General features: G+C 39.5%; 1 protein-coding gene across 1 annotated transcript in view; it reads right to left on the minus strand.

Moving 5' to 3' along the window:
• LOC134875527 (ras/Rap GTPase-activating protein SynGAP-like) overlaps positions 1-12611 on the minus strand; it is a 30273-nt gene extending 17662 nt beyond the window's left edge. The window contains exons 1-10 of the mRNA XM_063900144.1: positions 12512-12611; positions 6182-6270; positions 5775-5896; positions 3337-3490; positions 2749-2847; positions 2406-2666; positions 1938-2273; positions 1688-1832; positions 1125-1269; positions 202-438 (exon numbers count right to left, since the gene is read on the minus strand). Coding sequence (XP_063756214.1) covers positions 202-438; positions 1125-1269; positions 1688-1832; positions 1938-2273; positions 2406-2666; positions 2749-2847; positions 3337-3490; positions 5775-5896; positions 6182-6270; positions 12512-12611 — 1688 coding nt within the window. The remainder of the gene's footprint in view (positions 1-201; positions 439-1124; positions 1270-1687; positions 1833-1937; positions 2274-2405; positions 2667-2748; positions 2848-3336; positions 3491-5774; positions 5897-6181; positions 6271-12511) is intronic.
• Between the last annotated feature and the right edge of the window lie 8852 nt (positions 12612-21463).

Here is a 21463-nt window from a genome sequence, read left to right on the forward strand (position 1 = left end):
AAATGTGACACCGCTAAAAGCCTTGGAGCCCACTGTGTGTGAGTAACAGTTTATACCCTCGCAGTCAAAACCGCAAGCCTCTATTTCCGGGATGTTACTCTGTGACAGGAATCCCACCTCGCACAAGCGTCACCTTATAGATGTTGAAAACTGAATCAAATGTATGTTGGTGTTAAAGGACAGGCGGTGACGGGGACTCACTTGCTGAAGCTGGCCAGGTTCTGCATCACCTTGGCTATGAGTGTGAGTGTGCGGGACGTGCGCTCAGCGGGATACTCCTGCATTAGGTTGAACAGGGAGGGGGACATGATGGCTGGGCACATGAAGCGAAGAAACAGGGAGGAGCTGATGAGGCTGTCTGCCAGATCCTCTCTACCACGCTCAGCACATCGGGCTCTCCAAGAAGCAAAAACTTCCTTCAGCTCTCTGGGAAATATGCTGAAACAAGAAGATGGTTTTATTAGCCCATTGTCAAGGAGAAGGGCAAGAGCAAGCCCTGTAATGTATTCAAAGCTGTCGGGAATTCAGCAAGGTCAGGAGGCTACACTATACAGGAAATTACTCGACCGTACCCAGCTGGGATATATTTATGATTTCTTTATTAACTGTCTCAATAATAACTGATAATATAATATCAACAAATAGTATGAAACCAAAGTAAAATATAGTTATTTCTGTTTAAACATCAGAGGTTTCATTGGGAAAGCTGTTGTTACTATAGAGACAAATAAAGGGCAAACATTTTAATAAACTGTACATAAAAGATTTTTGTTTTTATTTGTCACTAGGAATCCTTTATTTCGCGTTTCCTTTGTGTATTTTCTGAGATATTGTGTTGGTTGGGGGGTTTTGGTTTTATTTCTCAGTTTTGTTGTAAATAACCAAAAAAGGGAAAAATATTTTTGGAAAAATTAGTTGTATTTTGTTGTTCGTAAAATACTAAATAAAAAGTAAGTTGGGGCCTTTTTTCAATCGTGCTGCCTTCAGGAAAACTGGGACCTGGGCCATGCAATACTGTAGATTTTCTTTTGATGTGGACTAAAATGGACGCCACACAGAGATATGCGTTTTCAGGTTTTAGAACCCTACAAGAAGGCACCTAAAAACAGAGAAACACTTATTACCAGAGGGAGTTGACGATCTTGCAGAGTAACAGCTCAGAGCACATTCGAAGGTTGGCTTGATGGTCAGCGAGGACAGATGGCGGGACGCGCATGGGATCCACCTCACAGTTCTCCTCAGACTCGTATAAGGCTCGGATAAAGTCACCTGTAGATTGTAGATCACACATCTTTAATGTTTACAAAAATACATACAAAAAGTTAAGGATAAAACTGTACAAAAGTCCCAATTTGTAAACCAATTGCTGTTTTTAATCTTCAACTTAAACATAAAATATAAACCTCAAATATATGTTATGTCTTTCTTTGAATCAGACACAGTCTACTGGATTGTGTGCATCAATAACATGTATTTGATTATTTTTGTGACAGAATAAAAGAAGACATTCACAATAAATAAAAGTAATTTCAAAAAGGTCACAAAAGAATCACCAATGTAGAAAACAATCTCAACATTTAACAAAATCACATATTGTGCTATATGGAAGGAGGTGTCGTATTTAGTTAGTCACACTTTAGATTTCATTCAGACTGGTATGCACTTTCTTATTCAACAGCTGCCTCACCTATAGCATCTTTGAGGTATCTGTGACCTATCAGTTTGAGGTACTCTTCCACAGCCTTCGTAGCTAGCGTGTTCTCTCGAAAAATCAAGTGCTCTCTGTCCATGAATCGATCCACCTCACACATGGCCATGTCAGACAGGAACTCCTGAGAAGAGATATCATTTTCATTTAGTTAAAGCTCCATCCAGTGCAAGGAACCTAAAGATCACAACAAGTCATAAAAATCAGCAATCAAGTAATAATCGCCTACCTTTGTCTTTCCTGTGCTTTGCAGGATGTGCACCAGAGAGAACGCCACCTCCTCTTTGCTCTTCACGCTCAGCAGTGGCTCCAGGACGGCACACAGTGTTCGGTAGTTGTTGGTGATGTACTCGGCAAACTCCTTGTACAGCTCCATCGGGAGGATGTTCATTGTCTGGTAGCGAGACTTGACACGTATTGAGGCGTTGATCACTTTGGTACTTCCAACTCCACCGCTTTTGGCCAAGACACTGGACTGTATGACCGGGTACCACTGCTCCACAAACTGCCTGCCCGTGATGCTGGAGATGGGGATGCTGACAAGGCCGAGATATGTGCTTTTCTCCTAGATTAGCCAAGTAAACCACAAATTATTTTGGATGTTTTTGGACACAATAAAAAAGAAGTGTTGACTAAGGTTTTGGTCACAGTTGGAAACTCTGACTATAACAACAACACAAATTACAGAAGACTTTACCTTGCGTCTTTTTTTGTCAGTTTCCTTGTAGAGGTGAAAACGAAGGCTACGAATGGTAGGCAAATTGTTGAACTCAAAATGCTCGCCCCAGAAGACGGTGTCGGTCCGGGGTTTGCTGGTGGTGCGTGCGTACAGCATGTCATCCAGACACAGCTCGCAATAGTAGCGCTTCTTAGCCGGGAGGTCTCGAGCTTCAATGATCCACAACTTGAGCACATTATCCACCCGTCTGCTGTTGTCCTGGAATTGAAACGAGGAGTCCTGTTACTGCATTATAGCAGCCCTTATTTACATCTGTTCACAATGTTACAATCTGGATTTTGTGTTGAAATACAGAATCTACCTTGTTCGGTTTGACAGCTCGCTGCAGATTTTCAATCCACTTGTCTCTCTCTGAAGCTGAACGACAGGCAAAACATTTTGTCCCTGAATTGGTGGTCACCTGCAGACAAAAGAAAGATTTAGTGCTTACATTATATTATTATTATTATTATTATTATTATTATTATTATTATTATTATTATTATTATTATTGTATTAATGACTGCAGCTAACAACTATTTCCACTATTCATTTGTTGATCGTTTTTTTAATTTAATCTGAAATGTATTGACTAATGACCTCTTCAAATTGCTTGTGTTATCCATAACAGAAAGATAGTCGATTTTCAGGCATTCAAATAGGGAGGAACTGCAAATTCTCACCTTTAAAATCTCAAACCAAATAATTTATTTTTAAATTCAAATTATTAAAACTAATCTAACAAAACTTTTAGAACTAATTCTTTAAAACCATATATTCAATTCAGAGAGAGCCAAAAACTGGCTTTATAGTGGTTGGTTGGCTGTAGAAATCTACAATCAGTCTAGAAAAGATGGGTCCATTACAGGCAGGTAAAGCCAGGGAGAGTAGAAATTGTTACACAACACACCTCAAAGCAGTACTCTTGTCCTAAAATGCTTGAGTGGACAGGTTTGATTATGGCATCTTCGTCCAAAACTAAGTCCAAAGCCTCCGCAGCACTGCTAGGAGAAAGTAGGGATTCATGGGAGTGGGATTCTTTGAAGCTCTGCATCAATCGTGTCCTGGTGAGAGAAGGATTCAGATATGGTTCTTTATTATAAAATAACCTTTTGGTGTTTGGATAACAATATAGGAAGGTTTTCATATAACAAAAAATAAAGCACTCAGAAATCCTTACTCCTGCCACTTCAGTATGGTCTATGAGATCTGATCCTTTCATAATGAGTTTCATAGGAAAGCTAAGACTTCCAGATTTTCAGTTCCTGTGTTTGCAGTTTGGTCTGTTGACTCGCCTCATGTGAGTCATGCTGCACATTGGGAAATCAGTGTACAGTGTTACAGTTAGGGGTATTGTCTGGCATTTCTGGCATCTCCTGGAACTGCACATGAATTAAAAAACAGTTGATGTGATGTTGGTATTGCCCACTATGTAAATGGGGATAAAGGTAAGCTGTTCAGTGGGGCCAATCTGCAGAAATAATTTAGTGTAGATGATCATTGGTTAACCTTCTTTAAAAGGGGCAGCTCTATCAGGAAAATTAGGAGTGGTGGAAAAGGAAACGAAAAAATGAGCCAAATCTGTCTCTTTGGCTGAAAAAGGACAGAGGGCCAATTGAAAAAAGGTAGGGAGGAAAAGATGATTTCTTTGAGAGTTGTCAGATCACCCAGCAGGTGATTAGGTGGCAAAAAGATGGGGACACAAAAGTTCTATTTCTTCCCCCAAAAATCAAAGGTAATTATGACCATCTTCTCATCTAACTCTGTGAAAAGGTCTATTTCACCAAATGTTTACATATCCTTCAATATTCTCTAAATATTTAAAAAGAGTGAACAGAAAACGTGTAGTATATTTGCACTGAGAAGCTGGGGCTAGCATGCTTCGTAATTAACACAGGCTTTGAACATAAGAGAGAAAGAGAAACCAGCGGCTTTGAAGAAACACCTGCTAATTATGCCAGGAAATGAGGTGCACTAATTCAAGGCCAGATTTGATGTTGGTCAGAGGTGCGTTAAATAGTCTGGTTTGAGGACCAGCGCTGAGCCGATTTGGCAGCAGAGGTAGAGCAGCTGGGTTGGAAAGCTAGTGTGAAGTTGGACTCCGAGGGTTTATAGCAAAGTCAACTTAGCAGCAGTACTGAGCGAATTAAATTGAAACCTTGAAACCTTGAAACCTTGAAATTAAACGTGTGTGGGCAGAACTCAAAGCAGGCTGTGAAGGCAGCTGTCTGAGGCAGCGGTGGGAGCACGTTGACGGGTGTGGTTAGAGGGTGAAACACTCTGACGGAGGCACAAAGTCCCTTTAACCCCAACACCATAACGCTACCAATACACCCCCCACAGCTGCCTCCCCTGAACACATTTCTAATAATGTAATACATTCAAAAATGAGAACTGGGCTTCTGCGTTGGTGCTTCATTTTTCTAAAAATATATTTTTATATCCTGTGCTACATGACACATTTCTCTTCTCTGAGCCCTGGACATCCACATCATTCCGGAAAATGTCTACTTTGCATCCAGAGCTGCTGGAGGAAATTGTGCTGTCAGCGTTACATTTTGACTTTCTGCCTCTGCCTCTCTACGTCTTTACATTTCCCATATGTGCGTCGTGACAGGGTTGTGTGAGAACTGCATAAGATTGTGGTCATAAGCCTGAACCTCCTGGGATGTGACCTCATGTCAGAAAACAAAAACAAGAAAAAAAAGAGCTGTCATGACAGTCTCTGCAAGCTATGAATCCTGAAGATAAAACAGAAATACTATTTATATGAGCAATGTAGGCATGACGTTATTCTAACAACAACCACTGCATATAAGGTTTTAATGATGTAGTTTTCTCTTTTGTGCATTGATAAGAGGAGCAACCACACAAACTACAAATGAATCTCTGTCTCATATTTTAAAACATGGTTGACACTTCTATATTTTTATACATTATTTGCTAAATGGCTTGCTGAAGATACCATTTTTTTAACCATTCAAACCCCTAAAGGACTTAAAAATGTGGGACAATTTCATATGACGTAGATGAAAAGTTTGGGGATCATTAGCATTAGACTTTTTTTTACAGGAGACATTTTGAAATTTTGAAAAGTTTATGTAACTTAACCTTAACAATAACCCGGTTTCATTTAAGTAGCCCTTTTAGCCATATAAACAGGGAATTCTACATCATTAAAGATAGTATACACCTGTACTTTTCCTCCAATGTAAGTAAAATGTATGCTGTTAAATGGTTTATTACATTTATTGATGATACAAACACCCAACCCCATGCTATACCGATTAGAAAATGGTTGGTTTTACTTTTGAAGATATGACATTTTGTACAGTAAAGGCTACCTACCTCTCTTGGTCCGCACTTCGAAACCGGGGTAAAATCATTTGTCTGAAGCTGCTGGTCCGGTCCAGTTTGGGTTGACTTTTGGCCCTCTTGATGGAGCCCTTCAGCCTCCGATTAAGAAAACTCTGAAGTTTCAACACGGGAAAAACATAAAAATAATAAGTAAATAGTAAAAAAAAATACATATACAACTGATAGAATAAACTGCAAAAAACATCCACAATTTAAGTTATAACGTAACGTATGAAAATCACGTATTAAAGTGTTAACTCTCCCTCTAGCATCACATTGGCTTTGTGCTCCTGTATTTATATCAGGCTGGGCCAAAAAGCCAATGTTCACATGTTTTCTACGTGAGCAGAAAGTACACGTATGCATCAGTAGAGTGTGACCAACTTTCAAATACTCACCGGCTGTCTGAAGGGCTGCGGGGTGGCATTGGGAGGCGTCTCCATGCTCGACTGTCTTACAGAGGCAAAACTTGCCCTGCGAGATTGGTCTATGAGAAAAGAAAGAAAAATGGGATCAATAAATGCATAAAAAAGACATGGTAGACAAATAGTGCAGGTGTTCAACCTCAGCAAAATTTCCTAACAGCTTCAGACTTGAAGTAAGTATTGTATCCAGATTTGTTGCAAAATGAATAATATAAGCAAGTTAAACAAAGATACATTTGTTGTCTTCAACTTTAAATGAAACCGAATAAGGTGTGTTGATTTACAAAGTGCTCTGACACTCTTTGTGAGATTTAAAACAACAGGCCAGGAACAATATTAAACAACTGTCATGATGACAATAAAATTACACAAAGTGTCATTTTATATGAGTCGCAAAGGAATGAAACACATTAGTACAATATTGCATCTTAACAGCTTGATGTCATTATAATGTTGATTCTTGAAATAATAACTTGAATTGTTATATTCTTTTTGTAAAGTTAGTTAATTATTATTTTTGTAATGTTTACGTACCATATACTCCACCCTGTATGAGGTTTGTAAGGGGTGTTTATTCCATTAGAGGGACATTTGTTATCATTTTGAAAAGTTACTATATTATCTTATTCATAGTTTGAGTTTTTTCCTTGCAGCGGCTTTGGTCACACACACACACACACACACACACACACACACACACACACACACACACACACACACACACACACACACACACACACACACAGCATATAAAAAAACATGAAAAACACATAATAATCACAAATAAGCTTTCAGAAGATCAACAGCGCAGAATGAGAGGTGTTAGTAAAGCTCAGCAACAAGCACAGACAGCCACAGCCTCCAAAAAACACAAAGAAAAACACTGTGACAGTCAGAGGCTATTCATCGACTGCCAGTCAAAAACCTGTGAGAAGTACTGTATATATAAATCACATTCAAATAAAAAAAGTTAAAATATAAAAAAGAAAACCGGTGTGTGCCACTTGTCCAGTATACATCGTACAGTGCGTTGATTTAGAGTGTCTTGGTCACACGGCTTGAAAGGTATTGCAAAAAACGAGTCCTTTCAATTAAAGAGTGTCTTATGGTCCAGTGGTGATACCAGGCTGCATGGATCTGCAGTCACTTGATAACATGACGTGGAAACTGTCAGGAATGCTGAATTTATGAATAAAACATTCACCTAAAATATATACGGTTGGAAGAATTAACAATGAGTCATCCTGAACTTTATGATCCTCATCTAAGTTTGGGCTTGTGCAAACTGGAACATGATGATGGATCGATAAAAGTATAGACAGTAATCTAGGGAATCAGATCTGATACTTTCCTATCTGTGTGATGGCTTAGTAAATTCAGGGACATCTTCAAGACTCCTAAATCCTTATCTCTCCACGGTATATAAGCAACTACATAAATGCAAGATGGGTTTAAGGAAAACATTATTTTTTTTATGGGACATTTTGTTTAAAATTCCTCCCTCTTGAAATGTTTTCTTATTTGCTAGCCTGGTTACAGACCTGTGAATTGCCACCCACATGTGCAATTTGTTCAGCAATTCAAATAGGTTTGCTACCGTACCCATCGGAGGCTGTTAGAGGAAACAAATGTGCAATCAGAGTTTAGAGGTGGAATAAAAATGGGGGCTGTCATCTTCCTACTTAGCTAGTTAGCTTCCCCGCTACATTCAGGCACAATTAGTAAACCTGCTTCAGTATTTGCTTTGAATTATTTGCATATTGGAAGAAAAAAAACATGGTTATTACCTAGAAAATGTTTTGTTTCAAGTAGATTGAAGAGGTGAATTTAAATTGGGGTGTTACCCAGTGAATTTATCTATATCCGGATCTTCCTAAAATTGCCTGCATCCATTGGGCTAATAGAGCATGTTCAGTAGAGCCTTTCCCGGCCGTGTTGAATTAATGTTGGTTCAGTTGTCCGGCAACTTGAATTTTTTCTCATCATTGCCTAAATGTATTGGACAAAAGGTAATACACGATAGTGAAATGACGCTTAAAGAACTCTTTCCCATTGTAAGTCTATAGAGAAAGTGTTTATGGGCCCAATGATACCAAGTGATGGACCGTAAAATTGTAGCTTCTATGTCAAATTGGCTCTAAAGGCCAGCGCTTTTCCTAAGGCTTGATGAGACAGCAGAGCCTCCATGATGTGACATTACATCCACAATGAAAACATTATTGGCGGTCAGTGGCTCAGAGACATAACATTTCAGATTCATCTATAGGTTGGTCTCTTAATGCTGTGATCGATCTGTTTGTTGTTAAAAAATAAGTTGAAATACCCCTTTTAACAATAGGAGCTGTTTTGGGATTCTTTTCCTCGTCCTTTGCAACAGAGGAACAAGACACTCTGTCGTCCTATGATTTCTGGTTCCCAAAGCCTGTAAATAGGCGACTCTCCAGGATCTATTCTGAATCCAAGCTAATTGTTTGGTATCCATGGAAACAACTCCAACGGCTTCTACTAAAACTGTAGAAAAGATTGGCACAAAACTGCACTATAAAGACGATGAAAGGCACAAAGTATCAAGCTTCACAGCACTGTGTTCCTGGTAACCGTGAAGTGAGTGAACTGATCAGACCTATCTGCCTCAGCTGAGGAAGATTTTATTTTATTTAGCTTCTCCTGCAGGGGCTGAATCCTGACATTTCTCATTCAATGACAGACATGTGGGGGAATATTTAGCATATTGGACATTTTTAACACCATTGCCACAAAAGCAACCGATTGCCCATGTGATTATCTAAGTAAACTCGACATATTATAACACATGGATGTGTTCACATGGGCTATTCTGAATGTAAATTGCTGTCAGGACGAAGTGTGTGGGTGGCAACAGCCTCTAGCTAACTGTGATACAGAGGGAGAGAAAGCCAGAAAGAGGAAGACTGAGTGGGAGTTGGAGAAACATACTCAACCTTTGGTATATATCTCTCTATTAATACACATTTTGAGACTTTATTATTATAAATTCAATAAAAACCTTTTTTCCCAGGATTGATTTTGTTTTGCTATAGACATATAATAGATACAAAGGGACAAGTGACCACGACACTAACCCGAACTGAAATACAAACAGTTTAATTGTGTTTCTTCTTCTTCTCTATCTTAAAGCAGATATTGATTCATCATGTACTCATTGAAAACAACACTAACTTTCATTTCAAACGATGAGAAACAATCATTTCAGAAACTACAATGAGAGATTTAACAAATGCAAATCGCCGGATCGATATCCCAACCAATACTGCCCTTATATCATATATTATATCATATATATATTGGTCATCAGCTATGTCAAGACCAATCATGTTCAAGGAACAATTCATTGTTTCTGCTATCAGTTACATTCCTTCTTATTCTAATCATCACTCAATGTTATGTAAATCTGTGGAGTGATGAGGCCCGAGCCTAGATGCCAAACTCAAACTATATGCTGCTACTAATAAACATGTCAAAGAATCTGCATTGTTTATGCTACTAAATGAGCCGTTGTGCTGTCCGACAGGTGTTTTGTTTTTACATCACCAGTGGGAGGCTTCTTTATGAGTCTTGTGATTCATTGAGGGTGGGAGCTGACCCTTCTCAGAAAATTAAGTTATCTTCATTTTATTGAGACTGTCCACTTTGTCTCGGAGTGACAGTGTTTCCCGTTACAGATCACACGCACACAGGATCTCATTATGTCTGTCTGGTCTGGAGCCTCTGGTGACTCACACACAGGCCTGCCGGGGCAGATGTCGCTTCATGTCATATGGATGCCTCCTTAATTGCCATATTCCGACCAGTAAATACTGTTCATGTCAACAACCATATGGTAATTATGACTCTGTATTTGTTATTTTTCCAACAGCTCGTCGTTATGTCAAGGTATCTTAACTACGTGTTAATTTAACGCTGCAGTGATCATGCACATTATTTCAAGTAGAGCAAATTCTGCCATTAAAAGAAGGGAAATATTTTCAAATGAATGCAAGTTTATCATATTTGGGATCATGGCATGTTGCATTTCAATCCAAACATGTGCTATAATCGAGCTAAAAACAGAGTGTTAAGTCGAACTTCAAAACATAAAGAATGTGTATAGATATAGCACAAGCAGAAACTGAGAATTTTTTAAAAAATCTTTTTAATTTGGGTGAATGAACTCTTTAAAAGTGCCAGTTAAAGAAACTATATGCTAATTGCCAAAGTGCACTGGGTCAAAGGGAGTGGTGGAAAGTTACTTAGTGCATTTACTTAAGTACAATTTGTAGCTGATTGAAATGAATCATAATTTCTTCACAGCTATTGAAAAATCAGACGCAGTGCATAATGTGTTCAGGAGCCATTCATCAGCAGCCAGCTGTCCAAACCATCAGCCTGCATGACTGACAGACGCTGAACATCGCTGCATCAACCTTATGGCTCTTTGACAAGCCAGCAGCATCGCCCCGGGAGGTTTGACACTGTTAAAATGCGAGCGGGTGTTCACAAAAACGTTGAAAGACATGCAGATGTGCACACAGACAGGTGCACACAGACAGAACCAGAGGCTAGACGGTGTAAACTGTTGTCTTGCAATAGGTCTAAATGTAAGGTGAATAGACCTGCATTGTTTATGCTACTAATATAATAATACTACTAAAAATACTAATATAATGCTATAGTTTAATTGATTAAACTATAGCATTATAGTTTAATCAATTAATGCGAGTCCTACAATTATTTCAAAAATAAAAGCATTAAAATGTAAAGCATTTTCAACCCAAGGATGTTTTAGAAATTCTGTCCAGGTTTAATGCAGAGAAAAGTTGAGCTAGAAAAGGGACAAGTGACACTCGTGACTCAGAGCCACTCTGGTGCTATGTTTAGAAACAGCACCGTAATCGGGTAAATGTAAAATGCACAAAAGAGGTAGAGATGCAGGATTTGGAAGTAGCGGTGGGTGGAGGAGTTGAGGAAGCAAGGGGCAGTGTGGGTGTGAGGGAGCCACGGGAAGAACCTGAGATCGGCTTGATATTTTCGGAGGAACAGAAAGAAAGCGATTTTCAACATCCTGCTATGTAACCACAATTTCTCAAGGCAAAGAGGCAGACATTTTAAAATGTAAATACCCTTCAAGTTGCAGGAAGGCGTAAGAACATTAACCAGAATAAAAAATCTGAACTTGCTCTCCATCTCGTGTGTTCCTGTCTCTCTCCTGCTCGTCCCTCTGCCTGCGTGAGGGTGTGTGTGTGTGTGTGTGTGTGTGTGTGTGTGTGTGTGTGTGTGTGTGTGTGTGTGTGTGTGTGTGTGTGTGTGTGTGTGTGTACGTGTGTGTGTGTGTGTGTGTGTGTGTGTGTGTGTGTGTGTGTGTGTGTGTGTGTGTGTGTGTGTGTGTGTGTGTGTGTGTGTGTGTGTGTGTGTACGTGTGTGTGAGCTAGCCAGGGGGAGTGTGGCCTAGTTACCATAGGAACATGTTTGCAGCTTGTGTATGGCTCTCCATCAAACTACCTTCATTTTTACTACTGTATTTAGAAGCATTATTGCTGTGCTTGTAAATGAGCAGAGCCAAATTAAACAGCTGCAAATTGTGCAAATGAATTTAAGCAGCAATTTGGAGCTCTTAACACTGATTGTACTAAGATACTTCTGAATTTTCTTACCATTTTCAAAAGAGATGATTGTCAACTATGTCTTCCCTGTAAAATATGAACTGTATCTTGTTTGTTTCTTCCAAACACTTCAAAAACATTCCTGCGTAGGTCTTAAAGTGTGAAATGAAACAACGGCTTTACACACTGTGCTAACTAACAGAGAATGATTTCTCTTCCTGTCCCTGTAGGGAGCATAAATGGCTGCTTTCATCTGGGGAAGTTAAGCGAGTGCAGAGAGGAGGGAGACTCGGAGAGTATCAAAGCCCGAGTAAAAGGCAAATGGCGCTATCAAACCTAGAGGATGTCAAAATAAAACTCTGGGAGTGTGACAAAGCAGGTCTCAGAGGCTGAATGGAGGATTGAGCGGTAAAACAAATCCTCAATACATAGAGGTACATTTGTAAAGCTTCATAACGCTGAAAGGACTAGAAGTAATGGCAGAGGAGGATGTCGCAGCTACAGTGCATAGTAAACCTTAAATTTAACAACTGCAACAGTGGTGTCAATAGATGTCAGAGAAGACAACGAGTTGGGGAACATATATAAACATACATAACAGAGAAAAAGCTCACTGGACCACGACAGACTGTTAAAGTTAGGTACAGTTGACAGCAGAGAGAAGTAGACCTCTAGACTGACTCACTTGGGGTTAAAACTCCAGGTCCGCCACAGCAAACCTCCGCTTGACCAACCAACCCAAACTGACTCTGATGCGGCAGCCACGATTTTGAAGATGTGTCCATGCAGCTATATCGCACAGACACAAGTTTGTTCTTTAGTTTTTAAGACTCATAGACCCATAGTCACTTGAAACAATAAAGACAAGGAAAATAAAAGTTGTTATGCATGTAAATAAAAAGAAAGGAAAGCATCGTTATAGACCAATAATGAAGGAACAAAGAAGAATGAAACATGGTTTAAATCAAACAAGGAGAAATGTAACTTCCAGCCATATCTTTTGATTTATCGTGTAGCAAGTGGAACATTTGAGTCATTGGGGATTCTGGAAAAAACTTTTTAAAAAGGCAGTAAGTATTGTCAAAAGACCCTCTGGGTTTTCTCAAACATCAGCAAGGATTGTCTTACATAAAAACTGAAGCACTGGGGGAAAAAATGCAAGGATAATACATGGGAGGGACAACCTGGGGCTTGTCTATATACTCACAAAAGAAAAACTGCAGGCTACATTAAATGATAAACTTGTATTACCAGCAATGTTTAACCTATCATAGCTGCCCTTTATAACCTCGTAGACTAAATGCCATGCTGCTTAACCACAAGCTGCTACTATGATTAATTAATGAGTATTGCTACTTAGAAATCTGTCTTTCATCATTGTTCTCTGATTATCAACTCAGCAATATGCATATATTTCCTCCTAAAGGACATCTGAAATATCTCAGGACATTAAAAGGAGGTGAGTATGAGGAGAGGTCTGTTGGGCAGTATTATGATGCAGTACGTTGTTAGACTGTGTGAAGAGAGAAGAGAGGCTCAGGATGGAGAAGAATTAACAGAGGGGTAAAAATACCTTGTGTTTTCTCTCTGTTGGTTTGCTCGAAAAAACGAGTATGGCAAATAAATTCATGGCCTGAGGCAGAAAAAAACAATTTGAGAAGATTGCAGGACAGAAGCCCGCTGACAGGAGTACCTACTTTTTTTTAGGGAACATTTTCACAAACAGACTGACAAAGCCTTTCTGTCCTTGGCAGCAAGTGAAACCCCCCTCCATGCGTTGCACTGAAGATGGCTGAAGAGCAGCAGAATTATTACGGAAACTTGGTGTTATAGTAGATTCAGTTCTTTGCCGGCTGTCAGGCTCTCAGCTGACAACTCTGGCAGAGACGCAAGGAGTCCATATTCTCCGTGAGGAACAGAGATATATTACAAGACGTCCGTGACTCCCGCCTCGCTATTTCAGCTAAACTAAGAAAATAATTCCTTTGGGAGATTTATGAGATCCTATAAGATGAGTTCCTTTCTTATAGGCATTTCGTATGGAGGAGGACGAGGAAATCCTGTGAGGGGCAATGACTCAGAGTGAGCCGGACTTATCTCGTTCTATCAAGTGTGCAGCCTCAGACATTTCATTAACTGTAGCCTCTCTCTCTCTCTTTCTCTCTCTCTCTCTCCACACTGCATTATAGTTTTTTTTTTGCAGTATTCAAGAGCCTGCACTGAAATATAATAGACTGTAAAGATAGGGGCCTCCACTCATATCTGTGCTAAAATTACATCATTCATCTGTGTTTGCCAGCTGAGAGAGAGGAACACTGTTAGGTGGTTCTTTTTGATCAAAAATACACATTGTGCATTGTCCAGGGAAAGTGAGACTCTTTTTCTCAAATATCGTCAACTCATTTGAGAAAGCTAAAATAACTCCTGCTAAATCAAAATTCTGTCTTTTTAACTTTTACTTTGACAAAACGTTGAATTGACTGGCATTGATTACAATGGCAATGGTCAAGGCTTTTAAGCATTGGTCCCAGCCATTTAGATCTAATAATGTACATCCAAGCAACCGTGCAGGTATCAATGTGTGAGATGGCTCATTTGCAAACTACAGGGATCAATAAAATCTAAATCTAATCCGTCAATCAATCAGGTCTTATTGCTGATTTCATCCTAGGAAGGGAGGGGCTGATGGAATCAATTAAACGTACTCTATACTCTATTGACAATAAATTATATGAATGAATAATATTTAAGTGTGGGTGTCACATGCTGACTTTGTGGAATGGTATTATGTATAAAAATTCATCTTTGGGCAGTGACACTTAGAGCAGTTTTGTGCCAATTAGACACTTCTTGCAAAAACTGAAACTAGGAATGCAACTTACTATTAAATGTTTACATATTTGTTGTATATATTTTTTGCAGTGATTTCACTAGAAAATTAATATGGGTATCCATTATTTTAGCATCTATGTATAATAGGCTACTAGTATCATAATGTTACAGCTTATCCTTCCATTTTTCTAACATCCAACATCCAATATAATGTTACTCTCAGTGCCTCTGCCAATTGCCCCAAAGGACAAGTAAAGTGTATTACATTTTCAGTAAAGGTTTCCTATGTGCTTTGATAAGCCTGAATACTGCTCTCACATTATTAGACTTAAATAGTAGTAGCGCTGAAGTGCATTTTATGTCTTATGCTAATTTTGCAGGTGATAATTAAGACTTCATAATCCACAAAGATAATGATGCATAATCAGAACTTCCTACGTGAAAACTCTCCATAAATTGTCTTACCAAACATCCCTCAGCAAATGCAAGTAGTGGGGGCTTCCCAATGAAGCAAGAAAAGCCCACATTATCAGGCTCATTTTGCTTTAGGTTAAATGTTTAAAAGACTGTCAACTGGGCCTTTTAATAACTTGAAAGACATGTTTCCATGGCACCAGGTGTATGTAAAGTTATAAAGCAAATGTAATTTGTTTTGCCTGAGTGCTCATGTCCCACAAGGGGTGTATTGATATGATTGTGATGCTGTATTAAACTTGAGATACTATGTACATTTGCTTATTTACCCTATATGACATAAGTGAGTGTGAGGTAAAGGTAGAGACAGAAGCAGTCTGGCTACACCACAACACACCTACACAATGTGTTAAATGTTAATGATCACAGGTTTTAAAGATCATGGCTAATGTTATTTTTCTCTATTTTCATAATTGAGCATGATAACATGTTAACATGTCAACCTACATGCTTTAGTTGTATCATGTCATGCATATTTTTCATTTCAGGTTTAAAATGATGTTCTTAATGTTTAGGGGTAATTGTCACTGATACCATAAAGTCATGATCATTTCTGAGTTTGTTGTACAGTGAAAATCTCAACAACCCCCTTTAACTGCACTCATCACTGTGTCATTGGAGGTCATTTGGCCTTCAACGCCTCACCTTAAAAAACATTCTCATCATGACCCTGAACCCAACACCTCAGCATTATCAGCTGGTTTAGCCCCTGCTGCCTTTGCAGAATGATACTCAGCTTCTACACCTCAATTATTGAGCCTTCATAAGCCAGCTGTCACAAATATTTGGTTCTGCCCAAATGAACACAACACTCACCCAGTATCACAGGACTTCCTGGAGAAGAAATATTGACGGCTTAGTTACATCTGAAGTTGCAGACACAATCCGGTGGGCTTTCAGGGCACTTGGGAAGGGGCTGAGGTTGCAGGTGTACTTGCTTTTTGGGACAAAGGTAGAATCAGTTTATGCAGACCTGAGTTTCCGAATACAAGACCGGTGTAGTCCTCTGTGAGAGATGGTTGTATTTCAATCATTAGGACAATTCGATGTGTGGGCAGCTCCTGCTGTTCTCACCTATGCTGCAGTGTGTCCATACATGCTTTGGGTGAAGTGTGAAGGCTCTTGGGGGTTGGGGGGGGGGGGCGGGGGGAAGCGTGAAGCCGGCTGTCACTGGGGGTCCGTCACCTTCAGCTCAGTCCATCACTGAAGCCAAAGCTTGCCCATCAGCTCTGTTGTGCAGCTCAGCAGCTCTCCACTGCTTCTCCTCCCTCTCTGCTTCCTCTGCTCCCTGTCCTCCAACTCTATTGCAATCCAGGAATTGAGATGTGATCCCAATGCAGCTTCCTCGGTAATAAAGAGAATCTCTTCTGAGGACGGTTTCTGTCATCTTAAATGTTTGTCCTGGGCACATGTGACTTCAAATACCCCCTGTCGCTTTATCTGTCGGAATGATACCAAGTCCTACTAAAGCGTTTTGGTCTAACCATCCACTGAGCCAATTAATTCAAAATATATCACTTATATTTACAGTTAAAACACTCTACCGAGGATAAAGACGCGACACGGGTTCTGCATGGTTACTACCGCACGCTGCACATAAGATCACGCCGATAAAAAAAAAGAGGAATAATTATTATAGGTGATGCCTGCGGGCTGTGCCAACTCCGAGTAGCACACAAACCTACTGCACACTGCGAGCATTAAAACACAAAAACACAAAAATAAACATCCCAGAGGTATTTACAGGCGAGTCCTGATGATGTGCAGCATCATCTGATTCATGCTCATTTTTTTTGACGTGCTCCTTGCTTCTAGCTCGGGTGATTTAATCTTGGAAAGCGGCTGAGGTTTACCCTGCGTGGCATAACGACGTCCCCATAATCCAGAAATGTTTAACGAGGGGGAATCCGGAGCTAAATTGACGCCGTGTGCTTTGCTCTCTTGCAGTCCGTCACACCTAATTTTGATTTAACGGCAGTGCGTGAAAAAAGGTGGTCAGTAAATGGAGAAGTCTCTCCCTGGAGGGCGGAGATAGTGCGTAAGATAGACAGAAACAGAAACCAACGCCTCCAAAGGCAGCTCGAGTCCGCCCTGCGCTGTAGCCTACCATCTCTGGAGTTTGTAACGAAAATAAAACGGACCGATGACGGCCGGCCGCCCACTGCGCCCGATAATTACGGTGGGAAAGATGTTAAGGAGTATAATAAAGTTAATTTAAGTTACTTCCTGCCATATGTGCAGTGGGCTTAATGTCTAATGCATAAAAGTAAGGGTGCTGCACTTTCTAATGAGGCTCGAGTTTGCACACCCAACTCATCCATAAACTTCTTTTTAGATGTGTTTTTACAGAAACCGAGAACATATCATATTTCATGTAAACAACGATTTAATAAGACAGTGCTCTCTGCAGCTGCAATGGTGCATATGGGAACTTCTGCAAAAACTGATGGACAAAAAACATCTTGTTCAGAGACAGCTGGTCTTTGGTGCAACGGATTTCTGGTAGCAAGATCCCAATACTGTGCAGAAAATGCTTTGCTTAATTGTGTTTTGTAGTTTACATTAAGCACAACCAGTATGATAAAAGTTCTTACTTGTGTGTCTAACTTGTATCAAAATAAAGTTTTAGGACCTTTTTTTTATTTCAGCAGATTAAAAGCATATTCCTAAACTAATTTTTAACATTTCAGCATAGGAATGATGCCCTTAGCACACTAATCCTGCAATGGTTAGCTGTAGCACAGGGGCCACTCAAGTTCATTCAAATCGGCCACAGAAACAGATTAAAGGACCGCTTGGCTTTTTTTATTATCTTAATACAATACTCACGTCCCTATATCAAAGAGTTATTGATACTTGTAATTGTTTCTGCTGTTCATACTGGCAGAAAAAATGATCAAAACCTAAGAGGCAGAGGAAGATATCCAGACTTATAGTGGGCGTGAAGACTGATATCCACCCTGCCTTAAAACAACACAAGGGGGTTGCATCGGTGGGGGCGTGTTTCTTCAGGTAACAGTGAGACATGATGTACAATCAGGTCCAGTTTTGTGTTACAGACATGTGAATTAGAAGCATTCTCAGTGCTCACTATTGAAGGATAGGACAGGGTTTCTGGAAAGTTATACAAACGCAACTATACTTTTATTATTCTTGCAACAGCCGTAAAGTAACCAGTAGAAATACAGCGTTAACACAAGGCCAGATATGTTTAACTGGTTACTATAATGTAATATGAAATGTATACCGTTTCATCCGCTTCTAGCTTTGTCTTCATCTCCTAACACCCAAAGAAGTGCATTCATTTGCCAAAAAATAGATGAAATGCTAAATGTTAAAGATAGATTTCACTGACAGAATTATTATTTTATTCTTTCTCATTGTGTATTGATATCATTATTGTAAATTGGTTTTGCCATGTTAACGTTCTAATGAGTATCTCCTATCCAACTATCCAGCCATGCTTTTAAATGTTATTTCTGGGAAGTGCATCTTGATAATACTATCAAGATATAAGGGTTGAGGTATGTTCTGTTAGTTACAGTCTCTAGTGTAACATTTCCTACATATTTGCCCACGACAAATACTGAGGACGTTGTGACCTCACATATGTTTACACGTCCCAAAGAGGAAAGAACTTCCTCAATATACAAATGGACATGTTACTGACTTTAAAAAGGTGAACCTATGCTTAAAGGTACTGAGTGATACTATTTAAGCCCATACACAGGATAAGTTTCAGCCTGCGTGACTCATTTGTATTTGAATAGTTTGTTATCACTTTATTTGCGCTCACTGAAAAATCCATTCCAGACAGCGAGTCCAAGAAACACTGTCCATAGAGGTGCAGAAATGTGGAGGCTCCAGCGACGGTTCTGCTTAAAACATTTTTTATTTGTGATATCTGCTATGTAAACATGTTACGTAAATGATAATTGTCAAATCCTGAATTTGTCATAGATCATTTCGTGGGCATATATAAAGAGGGTGTTACATAAATCATATTTAAAGAAGGTTTAACTCAGATATTTCTCTCTATTTATGACACTCACAAACACGAGGCTGGTAAATGACTCTGAAAGGTTTGATCTCTTTAAACAGACAAACCATGTGTTTGTTTTCACAGTCATGTTTAGAGACAGTGAAATAGTCACTGAATATATGTTTAAACTAAGTTGGAGGTTTTTACTATGACCATTTTATTGGGATGAAAAATGTGATCAAGCTGCCCAGAGCAAAAAATAAGCATCAGTGGGGAACAACATCAGTGATGGTACTGAATGTCGAACACTGGAAAATTGCACCTTAAATTTACTCCATAGCACACAATCAAGAGGGTGTAAATTATGAGCAAAATTCCAAACAACATGGCCAGAAATAGCCAAAAAAACTATATATATTCTCTACCCTACTTGGGACACGGGACAGGACATGCAGTCTTCAAAAAGAAAAAACATAAACTGGAAATGAAACATCCCCTCTCTTTCACTCAACCCTCACTCACACACAGAAACACATACATCTCCATGGCAACTGATGGAAGAATAGCTGGTCTACAAAAAGCAACGATTGACAAAGCATGCAGGAGAACTTGGACGGTCAGCAAGAAACACATTTATGGAATAATGCCAATTCAAGGAAAGGATTAGGGGATTTAATACAGCCAATACACAGGATAAGTTCCAGCCTGTGTGACTCATTTGTATTTTAATAGTTTGGCTCAATCTTTGAATGTAAGGAACATGCTATAATGTAAAGAAAACAATAAGATTCTCATATAAACTGTTTTACTCCACAAATAAAATAACCTAAAACACTCTCAACCAAATGTGACTTTCTTTCAGTGTCTTGCTCTTTTTCAGTCCTTAATTCCAACATTTCATGCAGAGGTGGTTGAAACTGAGAATGTGCACGATGCAAATCCTGCAGAATGCAAAAAGGAACCAATAAGATTTAAGTGAATATGAAGGAATGAAAGTTGCGCAGATGTTGCAGATAGCAGAACAGAGAGGGTGGGCAACAGAAGAGGGGAGAGGACAAGGAAGGAGTACAGCACAGTACACCACCTACACTCGTCTCCATGGAAACTACCACACTAGAACGAGTGATAATGCAGTTCCCTCTCTTCCGTTTCTGAAAACTGTTCAATTGGTACCATATGCACTGTGCAGTATGTGGGAGACAAAGCTTTCAGTATTCTGTTGCAGATGACATTAGAAATGCTTTAAAATGCTTCTGAAACATTACATATTTTCGACTGCAAACGTTACATCTGTCTGTTTATCCATCAGAGACGATGGCTTTAGCCTGACACTGAATTCATCATCATCGCTTTAAGGGATAGCTTGTTATTTTCTGATTTAATGTGTTGTTGTTTTTTCTCTTCTTCGCCTAAGCAAGAGGCACAGTGTGTGGGCAGCAGTTGCTTTCAAAGTATTGAGGTTGATAGAATTAAAAAGGCTTGAATAAATGCCTGCTGTTGTAAAGTGACACCATTACAATTCAAATCCTTTGGACATGGTTTTTTGTGCAACCTGCTCTCTATATCCTGAAAAAAAACAAACAAATGAAGATGACACTGTGCTGAATACATTTAGATTTACTGTGAAAGGATGCAAACAATATGTGCTTAATTATATATCTTAACCGTAAAAGGCTGCTAGATTATTGGCGACGATGTGTCTTTGCTACACCCACCACTCCTTTTTTTAGCTTTATCCTTCCACAGGCCTTTCATCCTATTCTGGATTCATTTTATTGTCTCAAAACTGCTCGTTTAGCTGCCAAAGCAGCACAGTAGGCTGCTGTGAGCAACACTAATACCAAAATAATACATAGTGTTTGGTCACGTCAGTGTGAGGGGGGTTTTCTTTGTCTGGTCTTCTCTCATTCGATGTTAATTTGTTTGGCCGGCTGTCATGATTAATACACCATTCAATCAGTCTGTCACCGTCAACTCAGCATATGACAAACACAGAGCAAGTAAGGTCGGGTGTCGCACGGCCCACCAGGAAAGCTTCCAGATGGCCAGTCCGCCTCTGCTCTGCGATTCACCGCCATTTTTTATATCATGACAGAAACCATCAGACTGCCTGAGGACTGAAGTACGTTTGATCTTTATCCCTGTTGTCAGCCTGCTTTGTTGTAGGAGCGATGGCCTCACCACTTGAGATAAAACCCTCACTGTGGCATTCATGATGACATAAATCAAGTATCATGCCTGTGTGAAGGCCTGTTGTATTATGGATTATTAGTCCTTTCAGAAGTTTAATAAGTAATAGCTTTTATTGTTCACTTTTTACACACGTGCAAGGTTTATTTCAAAAGGCCC

Source organism: Eleginops maclovinus, chromosome 13 (genome assembly GCF_036324505.1).
Source record: "Eleginops maclovinus isolate JMC-PN-2008 ecotype Puerto Natales chromosome 13, JC_Emac_rtc_rv5, whole genome shotgun sequence".
Lineage (NCBI taxonomy): Eukaryota > Metazoa > Chordata > Actinopteri > Perciformes > Eleginopidae > Eleginops > Eleginops maclovinus.